Source organism: Macrotis lagotis, chromosome 2 (genome assembly GCF_037893015.1).
Source record: "Macrotis lagotis isolate mMagLag1 chromosome 2, bilby.v1.9.chrom.fasta, whole genome shotgun sequence".
Taxonomy (NCBI): Eukaryota; Metazoa; Chordata; class Mammalia; order Peramelemorphia; family Peramelidae; genus Macrotis; species Macrotis lagotis.
In genome coordinates this window covers 147,499,883-147,517,652 of record NC_133659.1, presented here as the reverse complement: position 1 = coordinate 147,517,652, position 17,770 = coordinate 147,499,883, and the positions used below count along the sequence as shown (strand labels likewise).

Sequence of the window (17,770 nt, the reverse complement as noted above, 5' to 3'; positions counted from 1 at the left end):
TGCCCTTGAGTAGAAAAAAATCAACTTCACAAGTGAAAAATGAGAAGGCATGCTTGAGGTAACAGCTAGTCTTAAAAAGCTCTGGGAATTTTAATGAACAATTAGCAACATGATGTGATAACCAAAAAAAGTGAATGTGATCTTGGTCTCCATTAAGAGAAATAGCACAGTTTCTAGAGACGCGATGGTCATGCAATACTCAGCCCTTGTGACACTTCATATGAAGTACAGTGTCTAATTCTTGTACCATGGTTTAAGGACACTGATAATCTGGAGAATGTCCAGAGGAGGGAGGCCAAAAAGGATGAAGGGCTTTGAGCTCATGTCACACAAGAATATGAGAGGGAACTAGGGATGTTTAATTCAAAGAACATATGATAGCTGTCTTTAGGTTTCTGAAGGACTATCATATTCAAGGTTGAGGTGAGAAAAACTTTGCTTGAGAGGAGTAGGTTCTCTGACTACTTCTGGAAGACATCAAACAGTGCCTTTGGGGCTTTTTATGTGGGGATTCCTTTTATTTATGGTTTGTACTCTTCCTATGAATGAAAAGGAAAAGAAAACAGTTAACTCTTATAGAACAATAAGGGATATGGACTGGATCTGTGATTTCAGTGGTAAAGAAGAGTTGTAGATAAGTTATAACAAGGAAAATACTTATATTGAAGTCTCATAGAATGTTCTATTGAAATTATGCAATTATGAGTTCTTGAAAAAATAACAATTATGGTTATGACAGACTAGAAAAAAGTTAAGTGATAATTCTGAACACTAATATTAAGAATACTTAATCTATACTTAAAAAGAGAAATATAATTTCTATATACAGTCTAAGAGTGCTATTATTCATCATTAACTTGAGCAAATCAAAAGTTTTTTTCTGTGTAAAAATGCTTTTCTTAACATAGAAAGAGATGGTTTATTTTTCACCAAGCTAAAGGTGAAAAAGTAGAAAGTTCAGCATTTACTGAGCTGGAACAAAAGGCATTTGACAGCAATCCCTCAGGAAGGTGACTCAGACTAAAACATAATATAATCTTTGCATTAGATTTCCAGAATTATTGCTTACATAAAAGATATATGATTTCCCTTTCCTTCTAATACATTAGTCATAATGAGAAAAATAATGGATTGGTAAACTTACTATTTTACTTTATGATGCTTTTACCATCTTTGTGCTTAGGTCATATAAGCTCTCACATCAGTACAAGAGGACAATGTTACAGGAATTTTTATTTGTAATAATCAAGTGAATAAATGAATGAACAAATGAATGAAAAAAGAATTTTTAAGATCTTACTATGCGCAAAGCATCGTGGTAAGTGTTGGAAATACAAGTAAAAAATATGGTAGTTCCCCTAGTCAAGGAACATTTTTATTAGGGGTAAAAAAAAACATAGAAAGGTTTTGGTTGCAAGTCAGATGGAAAGGTTTCATCATCCTTGGGGTGCAACAAGGCAGATGTCATTTCTACTGATAAAAACTTACCAACTTCTGCATTTGAACCATTTGATAGTTCCAAGGTGGTAAAAACTTTCTTTTCTGGGTCTTCAGTGACTGTAGTTGCACTGCCCCCAAACAGTAGTTACTTGGTCACACCTTAGTGGTTTCTCCCAGGGATGGTGGCTGTAATGGACCAGGTTGGAAGCAGATCTGCTAATCTCTGGGGTACTGCCATTCCTGGGGATTTTGGGCTTACCTACAGTTAGCTCATTTTGGTGATGGTAAGGTGAACTAGACCTCTTCTCCATAGTGATTATTCTCAATATTGGCTGTAGGGTTGGAGCTGGAAGCACAGCTGGTGGTTTAGGGAAAAGGAGGACTGCTATTTCCAAGGCTTTTAGGTTCAGGTTCCTGGGTTATCCCATTAGAGTCAGGGTTGTTGATGGCTGTAGTATGACTTTATCAGACCATACTACCTCTTGTCTATCTTTCCCTTCAAACTAACTTCTCTTCATTTTGAAGCTCTTCCTTTTGTACTCTTCATAATTTACAGAGACCCAGATGATTCTGTATTCCTGACTATCCTCTCTAGAACTATTAGCATCTTCCCTGATTCCTCCAGTCTTACAGCTTCTTGCTCCCCATCTCTCCTGGACCTTCCCCTTTGCCTCTTCTTCTTTGAAGTACACCCTAACACAATTTTCCATATAAAGTAGATCCCAATGCTTGCTATCTACTGGCCCACCAAGGAGGCTCCTTCCTAGAACTTCCATTGAAAGAGTGACACATATTTTTCTTAACTTCACTCCAGCCCTGGCACTCACACCTTCACCCTCCCAAGTACCCTCTGCCCTTCCCTTTGATTAAGGTCTGGGGCTATTCCCAGAACCTCCATTTAAAGGGGTACTCAAGCCAGTCATCTCTTCTTTTCCTAGCAGGTTGCTTTCCTCTGGACTTCTCTATCATGTCTCTTCCCCAAACTCAATTCCTTTTCCTGTAACTCCTGCACCTGGGCAGAATGCATCTGACATGGAGTAGAGGCTTACAAAATGCTAGCTGCCTGGCTGAGCTTAGACCATTCCCCTTCCTTTCTCAATCTCAGTCCTAAGTCACTGTCTTTTCTTTCTTCCCCTAACTCATACATTACAGTAACTGACCTTCAACACTTATCTTGATATTCCCTCAAGTACCATAATCTCCTAGCTCCTTATTCTCCTCAAATTTCTCCTCCATCTCAGCCATGTACTAGATAGCACCATTAACCATAAGTGTTCTACTTCCAGAATCAAAAACAAATTGATAGTCCTCTAACCATAGACTTACTCTCTGTTCTGTCTCCAGACCTTCCACCCTTCATGGGCCACTACTCTTGATCTGATTTTACATTCCTTCCTACCTCATTTCAACCTAAAATTCAACTCCAATTTATAACCTAACTTCATAATGAATTCTACTCTTGAATTTCTTGTGCCCTTATCCTATTACTTCTTATCTCCTTCTCCCTTCTCCCTGGATTACTTACACCATTCATCTCCTTTAATCCCACTGAGGTATTGCAGAACAGAGTTGAGAATGTCACCTAAGTAAAGTATTACAAATTTATGCTATCTAATCTCACCTGGGCCCTCATTTCAGCAAAACCATCTCTTTTATTCCTCTCTAATAGAGTTCTCATCCCCCACTGCTCAGTGAAGCTATTCTAAATCTTTTTTCCTCCTCCTACCTCACATAACTTCCCTGACCTCTTCAAGAAAAGATCTCATCTCTTAATTTACTAAGCAAATTTAGGCTTCTCATCATGAATATTCTCCTTTATTTCAAAACTCTTAAGTACCCTCCCTTGCTATTTTTACATGAGCTCAATAATCTTGTCCATGCAGATGATTCCCAGGATCTACATTATAGTCTCTCTCCTGACTGTCTCTCATAACTAAATGTCTATTGAGCATTTGAACTGGAAAGCCATAGATATTTCAAACTCAACAGTTCTAAATTAGAACACATTATCTTTCTCTTCTTTACTAAAATTTCCATTTCTGTTAAGAGCCCCAGTCGTTTTTTTTAACCAGTTTCCCAGGTTTATGACCTTGGTGTTATCTTTGATTCTTTACTTCTCTCACTCATATATATAATTAGTGCTAATGTAACCATCAGGTCCTTCTCAATACCTCTCACTTGGACTTATAATAGTTTCACTGATCTTCTCATCTTTCCCACTTCAATTCATCCTCCACAAAACTGACAAAGTGATTTTCCTGAGGAACAGGTCTGACCATCTCACTCCTCTGGTCAATGAACTTTGGTAGCTCTCTACTGCTGTAGGAAAAGATAGTGATCCCTCTATTGGCTTTTGAAGGCCTTAAAAATTTGGCTCCTACTTATCTTTCCAGTTTCATTTACCTATTTCACTTTTTTTTTTCTTGAATCTCAAGTTATTTGCCCTGCTGTAGTGCTAAGGTTCTCTTATTTTCTGCATTCTTTTAAAGATCACTACTGGTGGTTCAGCAATCATGTCTGCAAAATTTTTTTCCAGTATTTCCTCCCAATGGAACTCATCAAAAGCAGCTAGGTTCTCTTTTTGTACTATTTCTCTACTTTTCATAGTAGTAATTTTTGTTTTTTTCTTTGTAGGCTGAAGATTACTCTCTTGAGAAAAGAGAAACATAAAGTAATACAAAGTAAAATAAGGGTTAAGTAGTTTTGCCTTGTTTCCATTGTCTGTCATCATCTTCATCATCATCATCATCATCATCATCTCATTCATACTTAGTAATACTCTACACTTTTGGTTTTTTCCTCTTCAAGTTACTCTTCTCCCACCCCCCATTGCACAAAAATAAATAAATAAATAAACACACACACACACACACACATACATATACATTATATATGCACACACATCCATAAATATTCACATATTTATATGACAGACCTAGACCAATCTGAATTCTAATATTCTTGTCATGATTCTTACGGGATCATGCCATGTTTCTCTATCCTTTGTTGATTGTACTTTCTTCTACCTTCTTTCTGTTAATTTGATTTTCAGAATTTCTGTATCTCTCGAAAATTTACTATCATTTATAGACTGGTTTATTCTACATAATCATTTCTACTCCCCAAACATAGGATGCATATTAGAAACACCTGGCTTTCCTCAAATTAATCATGCCTACACCCATCCAACCTCATTGTTTGTATCCTCAAACCAGTCCCTCAATATTAGTAAGCATCAAATCCAATGAAGTTCTTATTGTTGCTTTCGCCACTTTTTGAAGAATGAAATTATAATAAAGTCAAGAAATTGCTAGTTATTTACAATTATTTGTCAGAAAAATTTCCAGTAGATGACTGGATAATTAAAAGCCCCCTTTTGCTATTATATCATGTCACTATGCCAGATGCATGATCTGTTTTGCAAAGTCTACATCTATTTTGCTCTCACAAGAGAAGAGAAACATATATTGATAACAGTTTGCTTGTGCCTCTGATAATCTTCATCCAAATTCCATCATACTTCTCTTTTTGCTCTCTGAATTTCCTCACAAAATAATATATCTTAACAGATAATGCAATGGATCCTCTTAAACTTTTTTTAATTATTATTTTCCTTTTGAGTAACATTTACTCATCAAGTGTCATATTCTAGGCATAAGTTTCAGTGATACCTATTTGGTAAAATATCTGTGTCAAGCTCTGTAATTTTACAGTGTTATTATTATTCATGTTTTATGTTATTTATACAAATTATCTGAAGCTTGAGTTCTGTTTGCTGTCTTGGATTTTGTTTCTTGTGAACTTCTGGGCATCTGCTATTATTCTTTCTATGTTCTTCATTCATAGGATCCAAGTATAATGGAGATCAATAGTCAACCAAAAAGTTAAGCCAGTTTGGTACTAAGATGTCATTAGCATGTCAAAATCCTGATCTGAGCTGGGAAGTGGGTAAGTCTGTATGATAACAGAGAACTAAAATACAGTACTTGAGAGATAAACATTTATATTACTCAAGAAGATTCCCAAAGTGACTGTCTTTTTATCCCTACTGATTACCCATCACTGGGATGGTTGGCATCTCCCAATAAAAATATTAACTGATGATATTTATAATTTGTGTTTATACTGAGGAAGCAGAAGTTTGGATTGTGACTTCATAAGAATAGCAACTAGCATTATAGAAATTTGCTTCACTGATAACAGATAACTTGTAGCTGAAAATCATAAGAGTTTGCTGGAACAAAAAGAGGTCAAATAGTGCTTTAAGTCACACACAGCTGGTATGTCAGAGGAAGCACTCAAATCCTTGTCTCCCTAACTCCAGAGTCAATCTTTTAACCACTCTGCCTCATACAAGATTCTCTAGATTTACAAGAGTAAGAGTAAGACTCCCTTGTGAACTCTGGGCTCAAGCAGGCTGGCTCTGATGATTGTTCTTCCAAAGACCATATGGGAAAATTATGTCAATAAAAGATGCCACAAAAAGTACTCTCAGGGGGTGTCTTTTCCCTTTCATTGCTCTTGCCCTAATCTGCTGGGAGTGAATACTTTAGAGGAGAAATGACAGGGCTTGTTATCCAAAGACATATGTCCTTCTCTTCAACCTGCCAGATATAGTATTTGATCTGAATAAAAAAGTTTCCTCAATGCATTGTTGTAGCCTTAATGTTTTAGTTTAGTTTAGTTTTTTAGGTTTTTGCAAGGCAAATGGGGTTAAGTGGTTTGCCCAAGCCCACACAGCTAGGTAATTATTAAGTGTCTGAGACTGGATTTGAACCCAGGTACTCCTGACTCCAAGGCCGGTGTGCTTTATCCACTATGCCACCTAGCTGCCCCAGCATTAATGTTTTAGGAAGAACCTTACATTTAATCGTCTAGTTCAACCTTCCATTAGATTCAGGAATTCCCCTCAACAATGGCTCTGAGCAGCTGTTAGGTTTTAGTTATAGAATAAACAGAAATTATGTACATGGCTATTTTTTATTACTCATTGCCACACATCTTTGTCTTTGAAAATGGGATTAATGGGATATTAGGGGGCATATATGGGAGATGTTATGAAGAAATTGACAGGATTTGGCAACAGACTGTATATGGGGGAATGAGAGAGAAGAGTCAAAGATGACACCTATGTTGTGAGCCTAAATGACTAGGAAGATGGATGGTAATGCCTTTGTAAGGAAGAGAGGAGGATGTGTTTTGGGGTGTGTGGAGGAAAGAACAAACTCAAAAACATTCTAGACTTTCCGGTCCTCTACTCTTACATTATCAATGATCTCCTTGCTGCTGATCTTTTCCCCTCTCCAATTCAATCCTCCACAGGAATGTTAAAACAATCTTGCCAAGGTACGGGTCTGACTCCTATCCTGAAAAATCCCTCAGTCCTTCTCTATTGCTTCCAACACAAAATATGCCTTTCTTTAAATTGACACTTAAAGTCCTCTATACTTCAGTTCCTTGCTTCCTTTCTTATTTCATATTACTCCCCTTTATTCACTCTATGACAGACTGGTGTTCTGGCTCTTCCTTTTTTTTAAATTTTTTTTTGGCTCTTCCTTTTTTAACTAATACTGTCTCCTGCTTCACCTATCATATCTTTACTTTTCTTCCTTTTTTTTAAGATTTAAATTTATTTATTTATTATTCCAAATCCATGCAAAGATAATTTCTAATATTCATTTTTTTGGTTAAGATTGTAAGTTTTGCAGTTTTCTCTCTCCCTCCTCTTGACAGTGAGTAATCTTAAACATATATATATATATATATATATATATATCCATATTAGCCATGTTATCTTCACCTTTTTTTTTTTAAGGTTTTTGCAAGGCAAACGGGGTTAAGTATCTTGCCCAAGGCCACACAGCTAGGTAATTATTAAGTGTCTGAGACCAGATTTAAACCCAGGTACTCCTGACTCCAGGGCCGGTGTTTTAGCCACTACGCTACCTAGCCGCCCCTATCTTCACCTTTCTTAAGACTTCTTTTTCAACCTACGACCCTCACATCCTCAAGGGCTAGTGCTATTCTTGCTTCTTCCTCAAATTGCCTATTAGTATATTATGTCTATTTCCCTCCCCACTGCCCAGCAAAGCATATACTCCACAAAAATAGGGACTGTGTCCCTTTTGTAAAACACACACACACATGTATACATTTGTTGTTGGAGAACAACATATAATATGGGACAAGGTCTTACCATATATTGAATTGTACTGAAGACTTCAATAGAATTTGAGGGTTGGGGGCGTGTGTATAGATTGTCTGTGAAGGGGTGTGTGCATATATAGGTATGTGTGTGAGTTATGTCTTTGTGTGTGTGTGTGTGTGTGTGTGTGTATGAATGAGGGAAAGAAATCTTCATGTCAGTCATTTCTGCCCTCCAGACTAGAGTCCAGACCCTGAAGAGTCAAAACTGCTGGGTTCTGCCCTCTCTGGCCTTGGCTTCCTCCTAGCTTTTTTCTGCCTTACTGCTGAGGGTACACTCCCTCCACTTTCTATTTCTTATTCTGACTCTGTACTTAAATCTGTGTGACATTGCCTTTGCAGAGAGCAGGTCTCCTAGTTTGCCATCTGTCCCGTTCCCACTTTGTGCACTGTCTCCTCTAGGCCTAGCATCGTCTATCTACTGTATGGGCACCCCACACTTAGCAGAGGTCTTGGAGTGCTGTTTTCCTTATTTTATTTTAAGCTTTTGCAAGGCAATGGGGTTAAGTGACTTGCCCAAGGTCACACAGCTAGGTAAATATTAAGTGCCTGAGGCTGGATTTGTACTCAAGTCCTCCTGACTCCAGGACCAGTGCTCTATCCACTGTGCCACCTAGCTGCCCCCTATTTTCCTCATTTTAAAGGTACCATTTCAAGACTCTTTCATGTTATAGTCTCCTTTTAAGAATTATGCACCAAAGAAGTCATAGTGAACAGAATACTCTTATTTTACTATTGATAAAAGCTAGTTTGGCTTAATAAGTATACATACCGTACTGCTTGTGAATCTATTCATGTAGACCGTGATGACACCACATTTGCTCCCAGTAAATAGTTGGCAGCTGTCTGGTACCCAAGCACAACTAGTTACCTTAAAAAGTAATACATAAAAATTATTATTTTTAAAAACAATTTCCTATAATTCAACTATTTTTTCTCATAATTGTATTTTTACCCTTGTAGTCTTTCAGTACTCAAGAGTGAGTAAAACGATACCAATTCTGGTAGCATACATATATGCGTATGATAATAAAAGGTAACCCATTTAGCTGGGTTGAGTACCAGTTAGGTCAAAAGATCATAATTTCACTTTCTAGAAGAGGCTTTTTCTGGTCCATCTAGCCATATCCATTCTTTTTTTCCTCCCCCCTCCTAATGCATTTCCTTTGACAAGATTTCCCATTTACTCTGTACATATTTTGTATGAAAGAAATTGTCGGGATTTTATCTCCCTCATTAAAATGTGAGTTCTTTAAAGGTAGGGCCTTTATTATTGCCTTTGTACCTACAGTATTGGACACAGTGCCTGTACAAAGTACATACTTAAAAAATGCTTCCTGACTGACATTACCCTAAATTTATACAGGCACAAATTCTTTTAAATGAAATGGGATGATCTTATTGTGTGCATCTTTGTGGCTAGTTGTTTCAGAGAAACTGAATGAATTTTATCTTAGATTAAATATATCTAATTCACTTAACAACACTTCCACAAAATTGTTATGATGGAAAAATGTGCTAAAGTATGATTTCTGGGAAAAAGTCCTTCGATTTACTACAAATAGCAGTTCCAAGAAATTAATAAGTGATACCACAGGGGAAAGAAAGTTATAAGAATACCTATAGGGGAAAAAGTGCCAGAATTCCTTATGGAATGAAAAAAAATGAAAATAAAAAAAAGTTGTTTTTGAGGTCCCTAAATCCCTGAAGGGCCAACAGTGACACCAGCAGTAGCAGTGACCTAACTATCTTACAAGGTCAGAATTACATGAAATGAGTTGACAACATGCTATCATCAGGAGACTTATCACTAGAAGAAAAAAAAGTGTTGAAAATTCTAGATGAAAAAAGATGTTTATTAATTGTACTCTTATTTGAAGGGAATTAAATATTGGTTTTTCTACAAAAGCAGAATGACAGAAATAAAGACAGTAAACTCAGAGAGAATTTCATAGGACTAATTTAAGATATAATAGTACTATTTGTTTTCAAAGTGCTAAAATGAACAGGGACACATTTAATATTGATTAAGAGAGAGGAAATATTATATTTTGTATATCTTAGAATTTGGAAAAATGGTATGGAAAGTAACCATGGAAAGCATTACTAAAAAAATACCAGATTTGTGGTTTAAATATAAGTGATTTATTTATAAATGCATAAATTGAGGTAGATCATCTGAGAAAAATAAAGCATGAAATATTGAACTATTATTGACAAATAGTATTTGTCATCATTCATTGAGGAGAGACTAAGTATTTGGTTAAGAACCTGTGGCATCACTGACACTGAACAAAGATGTAACAATTATGATGAAAATTCATGGAAAGTTGGTAGAAAATAAGATTTAAAGGATAGAGTAAGAATGGAGACATTTCACTATTGTTAAAATGGTCTATCACCAGCTTTTAGAAATTAAATGAAATAAAATTAATAATTACTGCTCTCAGTGAGTTATTTTAAAAGCATTATATGAAAAAAATTAAATAATTTCATTAAAGTTTTTACTTGGTGCTGTTGAGAACTCTGTATGAAATTCACTGGAGGTTCGCTTTGTTTGCTCTTCAGTCTTAAAATGTTATCTGCATACCCCCAGCTCAAAATGGCAGACCACTGAATGTCAGTACTGTTCATGCTTCTCACACCTTAAACAGAGATAACAAATATCAAACTAACATTGTTTATTTGATTTGGAAGTCATAAGAATTGGCATATACAAAAATCTAAAAATTAACTATCTTAGTACAATAATAACACACTTAAGATAATGAATTGAAGCAGATGAAAGTATTTATATTGGGTCACTTCAAATGCTGTAGGATTTAGACAGGAATTTGGTTCCAAACTACAAAAGTTCATTTTCTTAAGCAATAGTGATAAGATTTTTAAGTATACATTTTTACACAAGCAACAGGAATATGATTTTTACCTCTTATCAGTCTTGGATATGTAATTGCATTTGTCTTTAATGTGAACTAGATAATATATTTTAAATAACCTTCCAAGCATGCCTTCCTAAATAACAAGTATGAATGAGGACAAATATTATTATTATTATTATTTTTTTTAGGTTTTTGTACGGCAAATGGGGTTAAGTGGCTTGCCCTAGACCACACAGCTATTAAGTGTCTGAGGCTAGATTTGAACTACTCCTGACTCCAGGGCCAGTGCTCTATCCACTGCACCACCTAGCTGCCCCGACAAATATTATTAAGACAAAATTAATGTTGTTAGAATGAAAGCAATTACCTGGAAAAGGAATAACTTAATATGCTCAACTACAACTTAATAACCTCAACCACAAAGATTTACTTATCTTTTACCATAGAAATCTACAATAATGATACTACTTAATTCACAACTACTAACTTAAAAATACTGATTATTGGAAAAGCATGAGACCTAATAACTATATAAGATAAAAATTCTTAGCTTCCAATTCCCATAAGTAAATATATTACTTCCTTTTCATAAAAGCTATATTATTCTAAGATTAACTCCCTATAATTAATGGCCAAATGTTTTAGCAAACTTTGAATAGGACCTACATTATCTATTTAAGAATCAGACTGTATGACTAAATGAAATAGCAACATAAATAGGAAGAGTTACTATTCAAGAAAGAAATGAAACATATTGAACTACCACTTTCACTGTCTTTAAACTACTGAAGATACTCCTATTGGATGCATTATTACATGAGACTACTGATTAAACAGAAGATTAAGACTATGATGTTTTTGCTTTCAGACAGAATTAAATGTATACACACACACACACACACACACACACACACACACATATAAAATTCATTATGTACAGATAGGTACCTATGTTATTCCTAGATATTGCTAGGGAAGGACAGATCCCATCACCTCTTGATAACTCAATTTCTCAAAGTCTTTAAGTAGGTAAGAAATAGTTTTGTACAAGAGAAAATGTGTAGGGAAAACATTTATATATAAATATATATATGTTTAGTTCCCCAATACCTAGCTAGTGTCTAGAAAGATGAAGAGTGCTTATCACTTGTGAATTGTCAGCACAGGGATTCTGTCATGTTTTTAACAGGGTCAAATTATTTTTCAGCTGAAGAACTCAAATATAAAATGAAAAAAGCCTTTTAAAAAAATTACCCAGCAACTATTTTTTTTTATCAATAACTCTCCTCTCTGACTTGATTTCAAGGAATTAAATCGGCTGTATGTATTATTACAGGGGTATGGAAGGTCAAGCTAAAAAGAAAATTATTTCCATAAAAATGACAATATCTTCATATTCCTTTCTTTTGTAAATTCCTCATTTACAAATTATAGCTGAAACTTTCTTCTAATTCCTACTCAACATTAAATATTAAAACTGAACAGTTTACCAAAGACTCAGATAAACAGGCTAAAAGTATATTTATGCTAGAAGAGTTTAGATTTTTTGAAGAATTATACAAAGAACAACTTTGCAGGTTGTTTTACCTTGCTCTTTGCTGTATATCATCAGAAGGCAGAATTTTTGGGACAAACCACAGATAGCTTTGGTGGGCAGAGCCTGAAGGGAACCAAATCTTTCTCCATGTGGCTGACTGAAGCAGACAACAGGCATAGGAGCACTTGGGGAACCTACATATTCACCCCATTTTAAGCCTTTTATCCATGATAAAGGACTCTAGAAAGAAGGAAAAGAAGAAATGCAAGAACAGAAAAAATAATTTACTCTCAGATTAAACACTGAACTGTGATATAACACATTTAGAATGTGAATCCTTGAGAAGGGACTGTTTGTATTGTACCTAGCATTGTACCTAGCACAGTAGTCTTTTAATTTTTTTTTTTTTTTTAGGTTTTTGCAAGGCAATGGGGTTAAGTGGCTTGCCCAAGACCACACAGCTAGGTAATTATTAAGTGTCTAAGTCCAGATTTGAACTCAGGTACTCCTGACTCCAGGGCCGGTGCTCTATCCACTTTGCTACCTTAGGTGCACCCACAAGTAATCTTAAATGTAATATATAACAAAAACAAACATGGTATTTTAAAATAGCTGATCTGTATTTTTTATTGGTTTGGGAACTAATGTGAAAAGCTTTAGGTCCTCTTGATAATCATATTTACTGTTTTAGGCACCATAGGTAATATAAAGACAAAATAAATCTGTAATAACTGTCTGTAGGGGGATAGTAAAAAGTTATATAATAAACTAATGTGGAAATATGCAATACTGAAAAATGGAACTCATACAAAGTTACAAAAATACATCTGAACAGAGGAGAAAAAGTTCCCCCAAGAGAAAGTAGATGTTGTTACAAATCAAGATTGGTGGCTTTTTCCTGTATCTACCCATCTGTTTTCTTTAACTTCAGTTTTAATCTTAATTTATCTCTTTTTTAGAGATCCACTAATCTCTTAATACTTTTAAATTTAAATATTAAGCTATAATACCTCCAGACCTTCAGAGTAAAATCTCTCCTATATATTTAAAACTACTTAAAAATTGAAGTGATGAGCAATTTTTCATCTTCCAAAAAAGTTGTCCATGGCAATTTTTTTTTTTAGGTTTTTTTGCAAGGCAAATGGGGTTAAGTGGCTTGCCCAAGGCCACACAGCTAGGTAATTATTAAGTGTTTGAGACCGGATTTGAACCCAGGTACTCCTGACTCCAAGGCCGGTGCTTTATCCACTACGCCACCTAGCCGCCCCCCCCATGGCAATTTTCAATGAAACTTGCTTATATTATTTTCAAAGTGAATTTGAAATAAGCATTACTGAACTAGATCCTATTTGAAACTGCCTTGAATTTTTGGGAGTAGATTCTTTTGTTTTTTTGGGTTACTTAGGAGTTAAGTGTTAAAAGTGCAGATCTAAAATGATATTCTGTTGGCTTGAGATTCTTGATACTTTTTTCAAAACGTTTATATGGTTCAGACTTGACTTTTGCCACCAAGTCCTTTAATGTAAAGTATTACAGACTTTCTATAAAGTACTAAAGGAATTCTTAAAACTCTATATATTAAATTAGAAATATATAAGTGGTTGAAATATAATTATTCCTAACCACTTATATGCATATATTTCTGTAGAATTCTCCCTTAGTTCTTTGCCAAGTTAATATTTTGTTTGATGCAAATCTACAGTCTAAAATAGCAGAACTGATGACAATACAGATAAACTTAAATTGTTCAAATTAACTCATCACCATGCAAAATGGAATAAGGATTTATTATTTAAAAAACAACCAAACATACTGGATAGATAACTTCTTTAACAGGTTCGCGGGTTTCCCTGAAAGCAAGCTGTACAAACAACCCCACAGCAGCAGGAAGTTCTCCTTCAATACTAAGTTTGGATCCGGGCCTGCTTGCGTGAGCTGTGTGAAATAATTGCCGAGGTGTCTGACCATAGGTTTTTATCATTGTTTCTAGTGCTCTTCTCTGAACTGGATCCTCAACTGCTGACACATCCATTCCAAAATATGTCTGAATGGGAAAAGAAGAGAGACAAGTCTTACATAAAACAAAATCAAAGAAAAAAATATTCACATTAAATTTCCAATGTTAGTTTCATTCTTTAGGTGATAGTTTAATCTTTTTTTTTTTTGCAAGGCAGATGGGGTTAAGTGGCTTGCCCAAGGTCACACAGCTAGGTAGTTGTTAAGTGTCTGAGACCGGATATGAACCCAGGTACTCCTGACTCCAAGGCCGGTGTTTTATCCACTACGCCACCTAGCCACCCATCCACTATGCCACCTAGCCGCCCAGGTGATAGTTTAATCTTAAATTAATCATGATCCAAAATTAAAATGCTCTTAATCATTTCATTAATCAGCAATTACCTCAACAAAATCATAAATGATAATTCTGGTTGAGGAATGTTATGTGTAATTTTGGCATTAAAACATTTTTTAAAACATAATTACAGATATGAGTAAAAGGATTTCTTTCCATGTACCAATATTAAAGTCTGAAAAACTCATTGTTTTATTTAATTGTACTGTGCAAAAAAGTAAGTGATATAGTTCAATTAAATGAAGTGCAGGTAGATAACCAATGCAGCTATGAAATGGCATTCTATGGAAGTAATTAATGAAAAATTTGAGTTCTTTAATGTGAAATACTATGAAATTTTGTTTACTGATTTTATGACCTATTATGTTTGATTTATATCTATGTGTTTTAAAGATTAAAGCAGGAGTATAGATATATTAAATACAGATCAAATTCACTTTGAACATATTCTCCTAGCACTATCTAATGCTTAGTATTTTATCTATCTATCTATCTATCTATCTATCTATCTATCTATCTATCTATCTATCGTCTCTCTCTCTATCTGGATATATAGAAATCTATATTTATAAATTAAATATAAATATAGAAATCTATGTAAATTAAATATAAATTTAATTTATAAATTAAATATAAATTTTCTTTGTTCCTAAACAAATTTTTAAAGCAGTTTCAAAAATTAAATGATTATCTAACATCTTACTTTAGAATTAGTAGTCATAAAAGTTTCTATTTAAATCCTATCTTTTATGTTTTTACTTGGCTTATCATGTTTTGAAATTCAAGTCTATCTTGAATATCTACATTAAGCATTTGCTAAAAAAGTGCAGTATGAGAGTTATCATTGAACAGGTAAATTTGATTAGGAAAAGCATTTCATATGGCTCTTTTAGATAATTAATTTTTGGTGAACATTTGAAACAACTGTATATTTTGTGTTAGCCAGATTTTATAGTCTAACAGTCATGGAAAAGACCTACTGAAATGGAAATTAGTTGTATGTTATATTTCAAAAGGACATGAACTTTTCATGTGAAGTGCTATATGAATAACTTCAAAGGCTATAGAGAAGAACTAAATTCAGAGATTATGCTTTTAGAAAGTTTTTGACTTCTGTTTCTGGAAGATAATGTGAGAATTCTTAAATATGTCATCAAAAAAAATTCCAAGTTCTTGATGAGCCAATTTCTGAAAAGCCAACTTTCTCCTTGGAATTCTAACACTAAAACTATAATAAAGACAATTAAAATAAAGAAACAAACATTATTCCTTAAGTAAAAGTTGGTTTTTTAAATAACAAAAAGGTTTAGTTTTATAATTTCAGTATTATTTCTTACTCATATTTTAGCCAGGTTTACTATTAAAAAAGCCATGTTAACCTTGTTTCTATTATTTTGGATAAGCGTATGCGCAAAAGAGATATACAAAAAAGAAAATTAATGATATTTATATTATTAATCTTTGTTGCAGGCATTTGAATACATAAACCATGAAAAAAATCCTTGGTCAAAATCTAAGAAAACACAGTGGCGTTCTTAATTTCTCTCTTTTGGGGATAACTTAAATATTTTAAAGGAATATACTTGATAATTAAAATTTAAAAAAAGAGTCGGCTTTTCTGTAACAGAAACAAATGGCACTTACAGCTGGATGAAAAACATTAATGGCTTGAACAGAAGACTTGCCCTTTTGCTTATACCCAAATACTAAATCAATCCACTGACAAATATTTTGAGACACATGGTCAGACTCCAGAGCCTGGCGATGTATGAGGATAAAAAGACGAGGATCATTACGAGCCCATGGGGGAAGGTTGACATGATTAACTCGTTCACCATTCTGGCGGACCCCAAAATCAAAACCTAAAAAAAGAAAGACGGTTCATTTATAGGAAGACATGTATTATCACATTCATATACTCGATGTCAAGAATCTGAAAATCTACTTCAAGCTTTTCTTCTACTATCCCAAAAAAATAAAACAAAGAAGTTATCTGTGAATAAGAAATATTCAATTTCACTACTGGTTACCCCTTATCCAATATTACATGAATAAATGGCATCATAATGTGTTTGGAGATCTTGTAGCCTTATCCTTTTATTACTTTGCAATCACACTAGAGAACAAAAAGTAAAGAGATATTGCATCAATTTCACCAGTCAGATTTCCAAATGTAGAAAGTACTAGGATAGATATTCAATTGAGAAATATACACTGAATTCTGTTTGAGCTTTGCTATATTTCTGAGTTTATTAATGGTATTTAAAAAAATTCTAAAGCTATTTTCTTGATACTGGATATATTTTTTCAAGAATCACAGTTTCAAAGAAACATTAAATCTTTCTTGTAAAAAAAAAACCCTCATAAAATTTCTGAATTTTCAGGTAAAATATATTATCCAAGTTGTCAACTACTGTACAACTTTGCCCCCAGGGCCTTCTTCAGTGTACCTGCTGTTGTCTTAGGGATCAGACCCAGGTCACCAGCTTTAGGATTCCATTCTTGTCACCATAGCTTCTTTAGTTTCCCAGCCTTATACTACCATCTCCTATCTCCATCCTAGCCTCCCTGAAGCTACCCATGTACCTCTTCTTGTTCCTGGCTGCTGTGAAGTATGTCTCCTAGGACAAGACACTTGACATAATGATAGAGGACCTTCAACAATCTAAATACATGCCTTTCTCAATGGATCTCTCCTCAATGGAATGACTCATTCCTTTATACTCACCGAATCCCAGGGTTTGTGAACCCTAGGCTAGCTGTGCACAAACCGCGTTCCCTACCCTAATTGCTCAGAGACTTACTCCCAACTCCCTCAAGCGTACCCCTTGATGTCCAATTTCAGATCTGTATCCTTCCACTGTGCTCTTTGAAATGCCTGTTCCAGAATCAAATAACTTCCTTCCACCTTTTTTCCTTTTTTCACTTCTACTCTGTGGCATTTCCTAAAACCCAGCTCACTCTTGACAACACTGAATCAACCTTGGGACTCTTTCCTGTACAAGTTGCATTTTTTCATTTATATCTCTTTCCATTCCTCAATTCAATGGAGGACTATTTTTAACATTAGGGAACTCCAATATAGCTATCAATAATCCTTCAGATACTCTTAACTTCTCAGTTCCTTAATTGGCACCCATTCTTCCACTCTACTTCCACTATCCATGGAAATGGCTATACTCTTAATCTTGTCATTTCCCATAAGTGCTCCACTGTCATGTTTATGAATTCCAAAATTCCTTTATTTGATCAAAATTTTTTAATTTTCCATTTTCCCCTCAACCATACAACCCTAAATCTATTTTTTATCCTCCCCTTGAATTCCATCCCTTCCATCCCTCACATCTTTTCTAG

At 34.6% G+C, this 17,770-nt stretch overlaps 1 protein-coding gene across 1 annotated transcript in view; it reads right to left on the bottom strand.

The window, feature by feature from the left end:
* Positions 1-17,770, bottom strand: part of LYST (lysosomal trafficking regulator) — a 190,352-nt gene that overhangs the window by 11,397 nt on the left and 161,185 nt on the right. The window contains exons 43-47 of the mRNA XM_074222963.1: positions 16,061-16,278; positions 13,877-14,107; positions 12,114-12,303; positions 10,153-10,289; positions 8,417-8,515 (exon numbers count right to left, since the gene is read on the bottom strand). Coding sequence (XP_074079064.1) covers positions 8,417-8,515; positions 10,153-10,289; positions 12,114-12,303; positions 13,877-14,107; positions 16,061-16,278 — 875 coding nt within the window. The remainder of the gene's footprint in view (positions 1-8,416; positions 8,516-10,152; positions 10,290-12,113; positions 12,304-13,876; positions 14,108-16,060; positions 16,279-17,770) is intronic.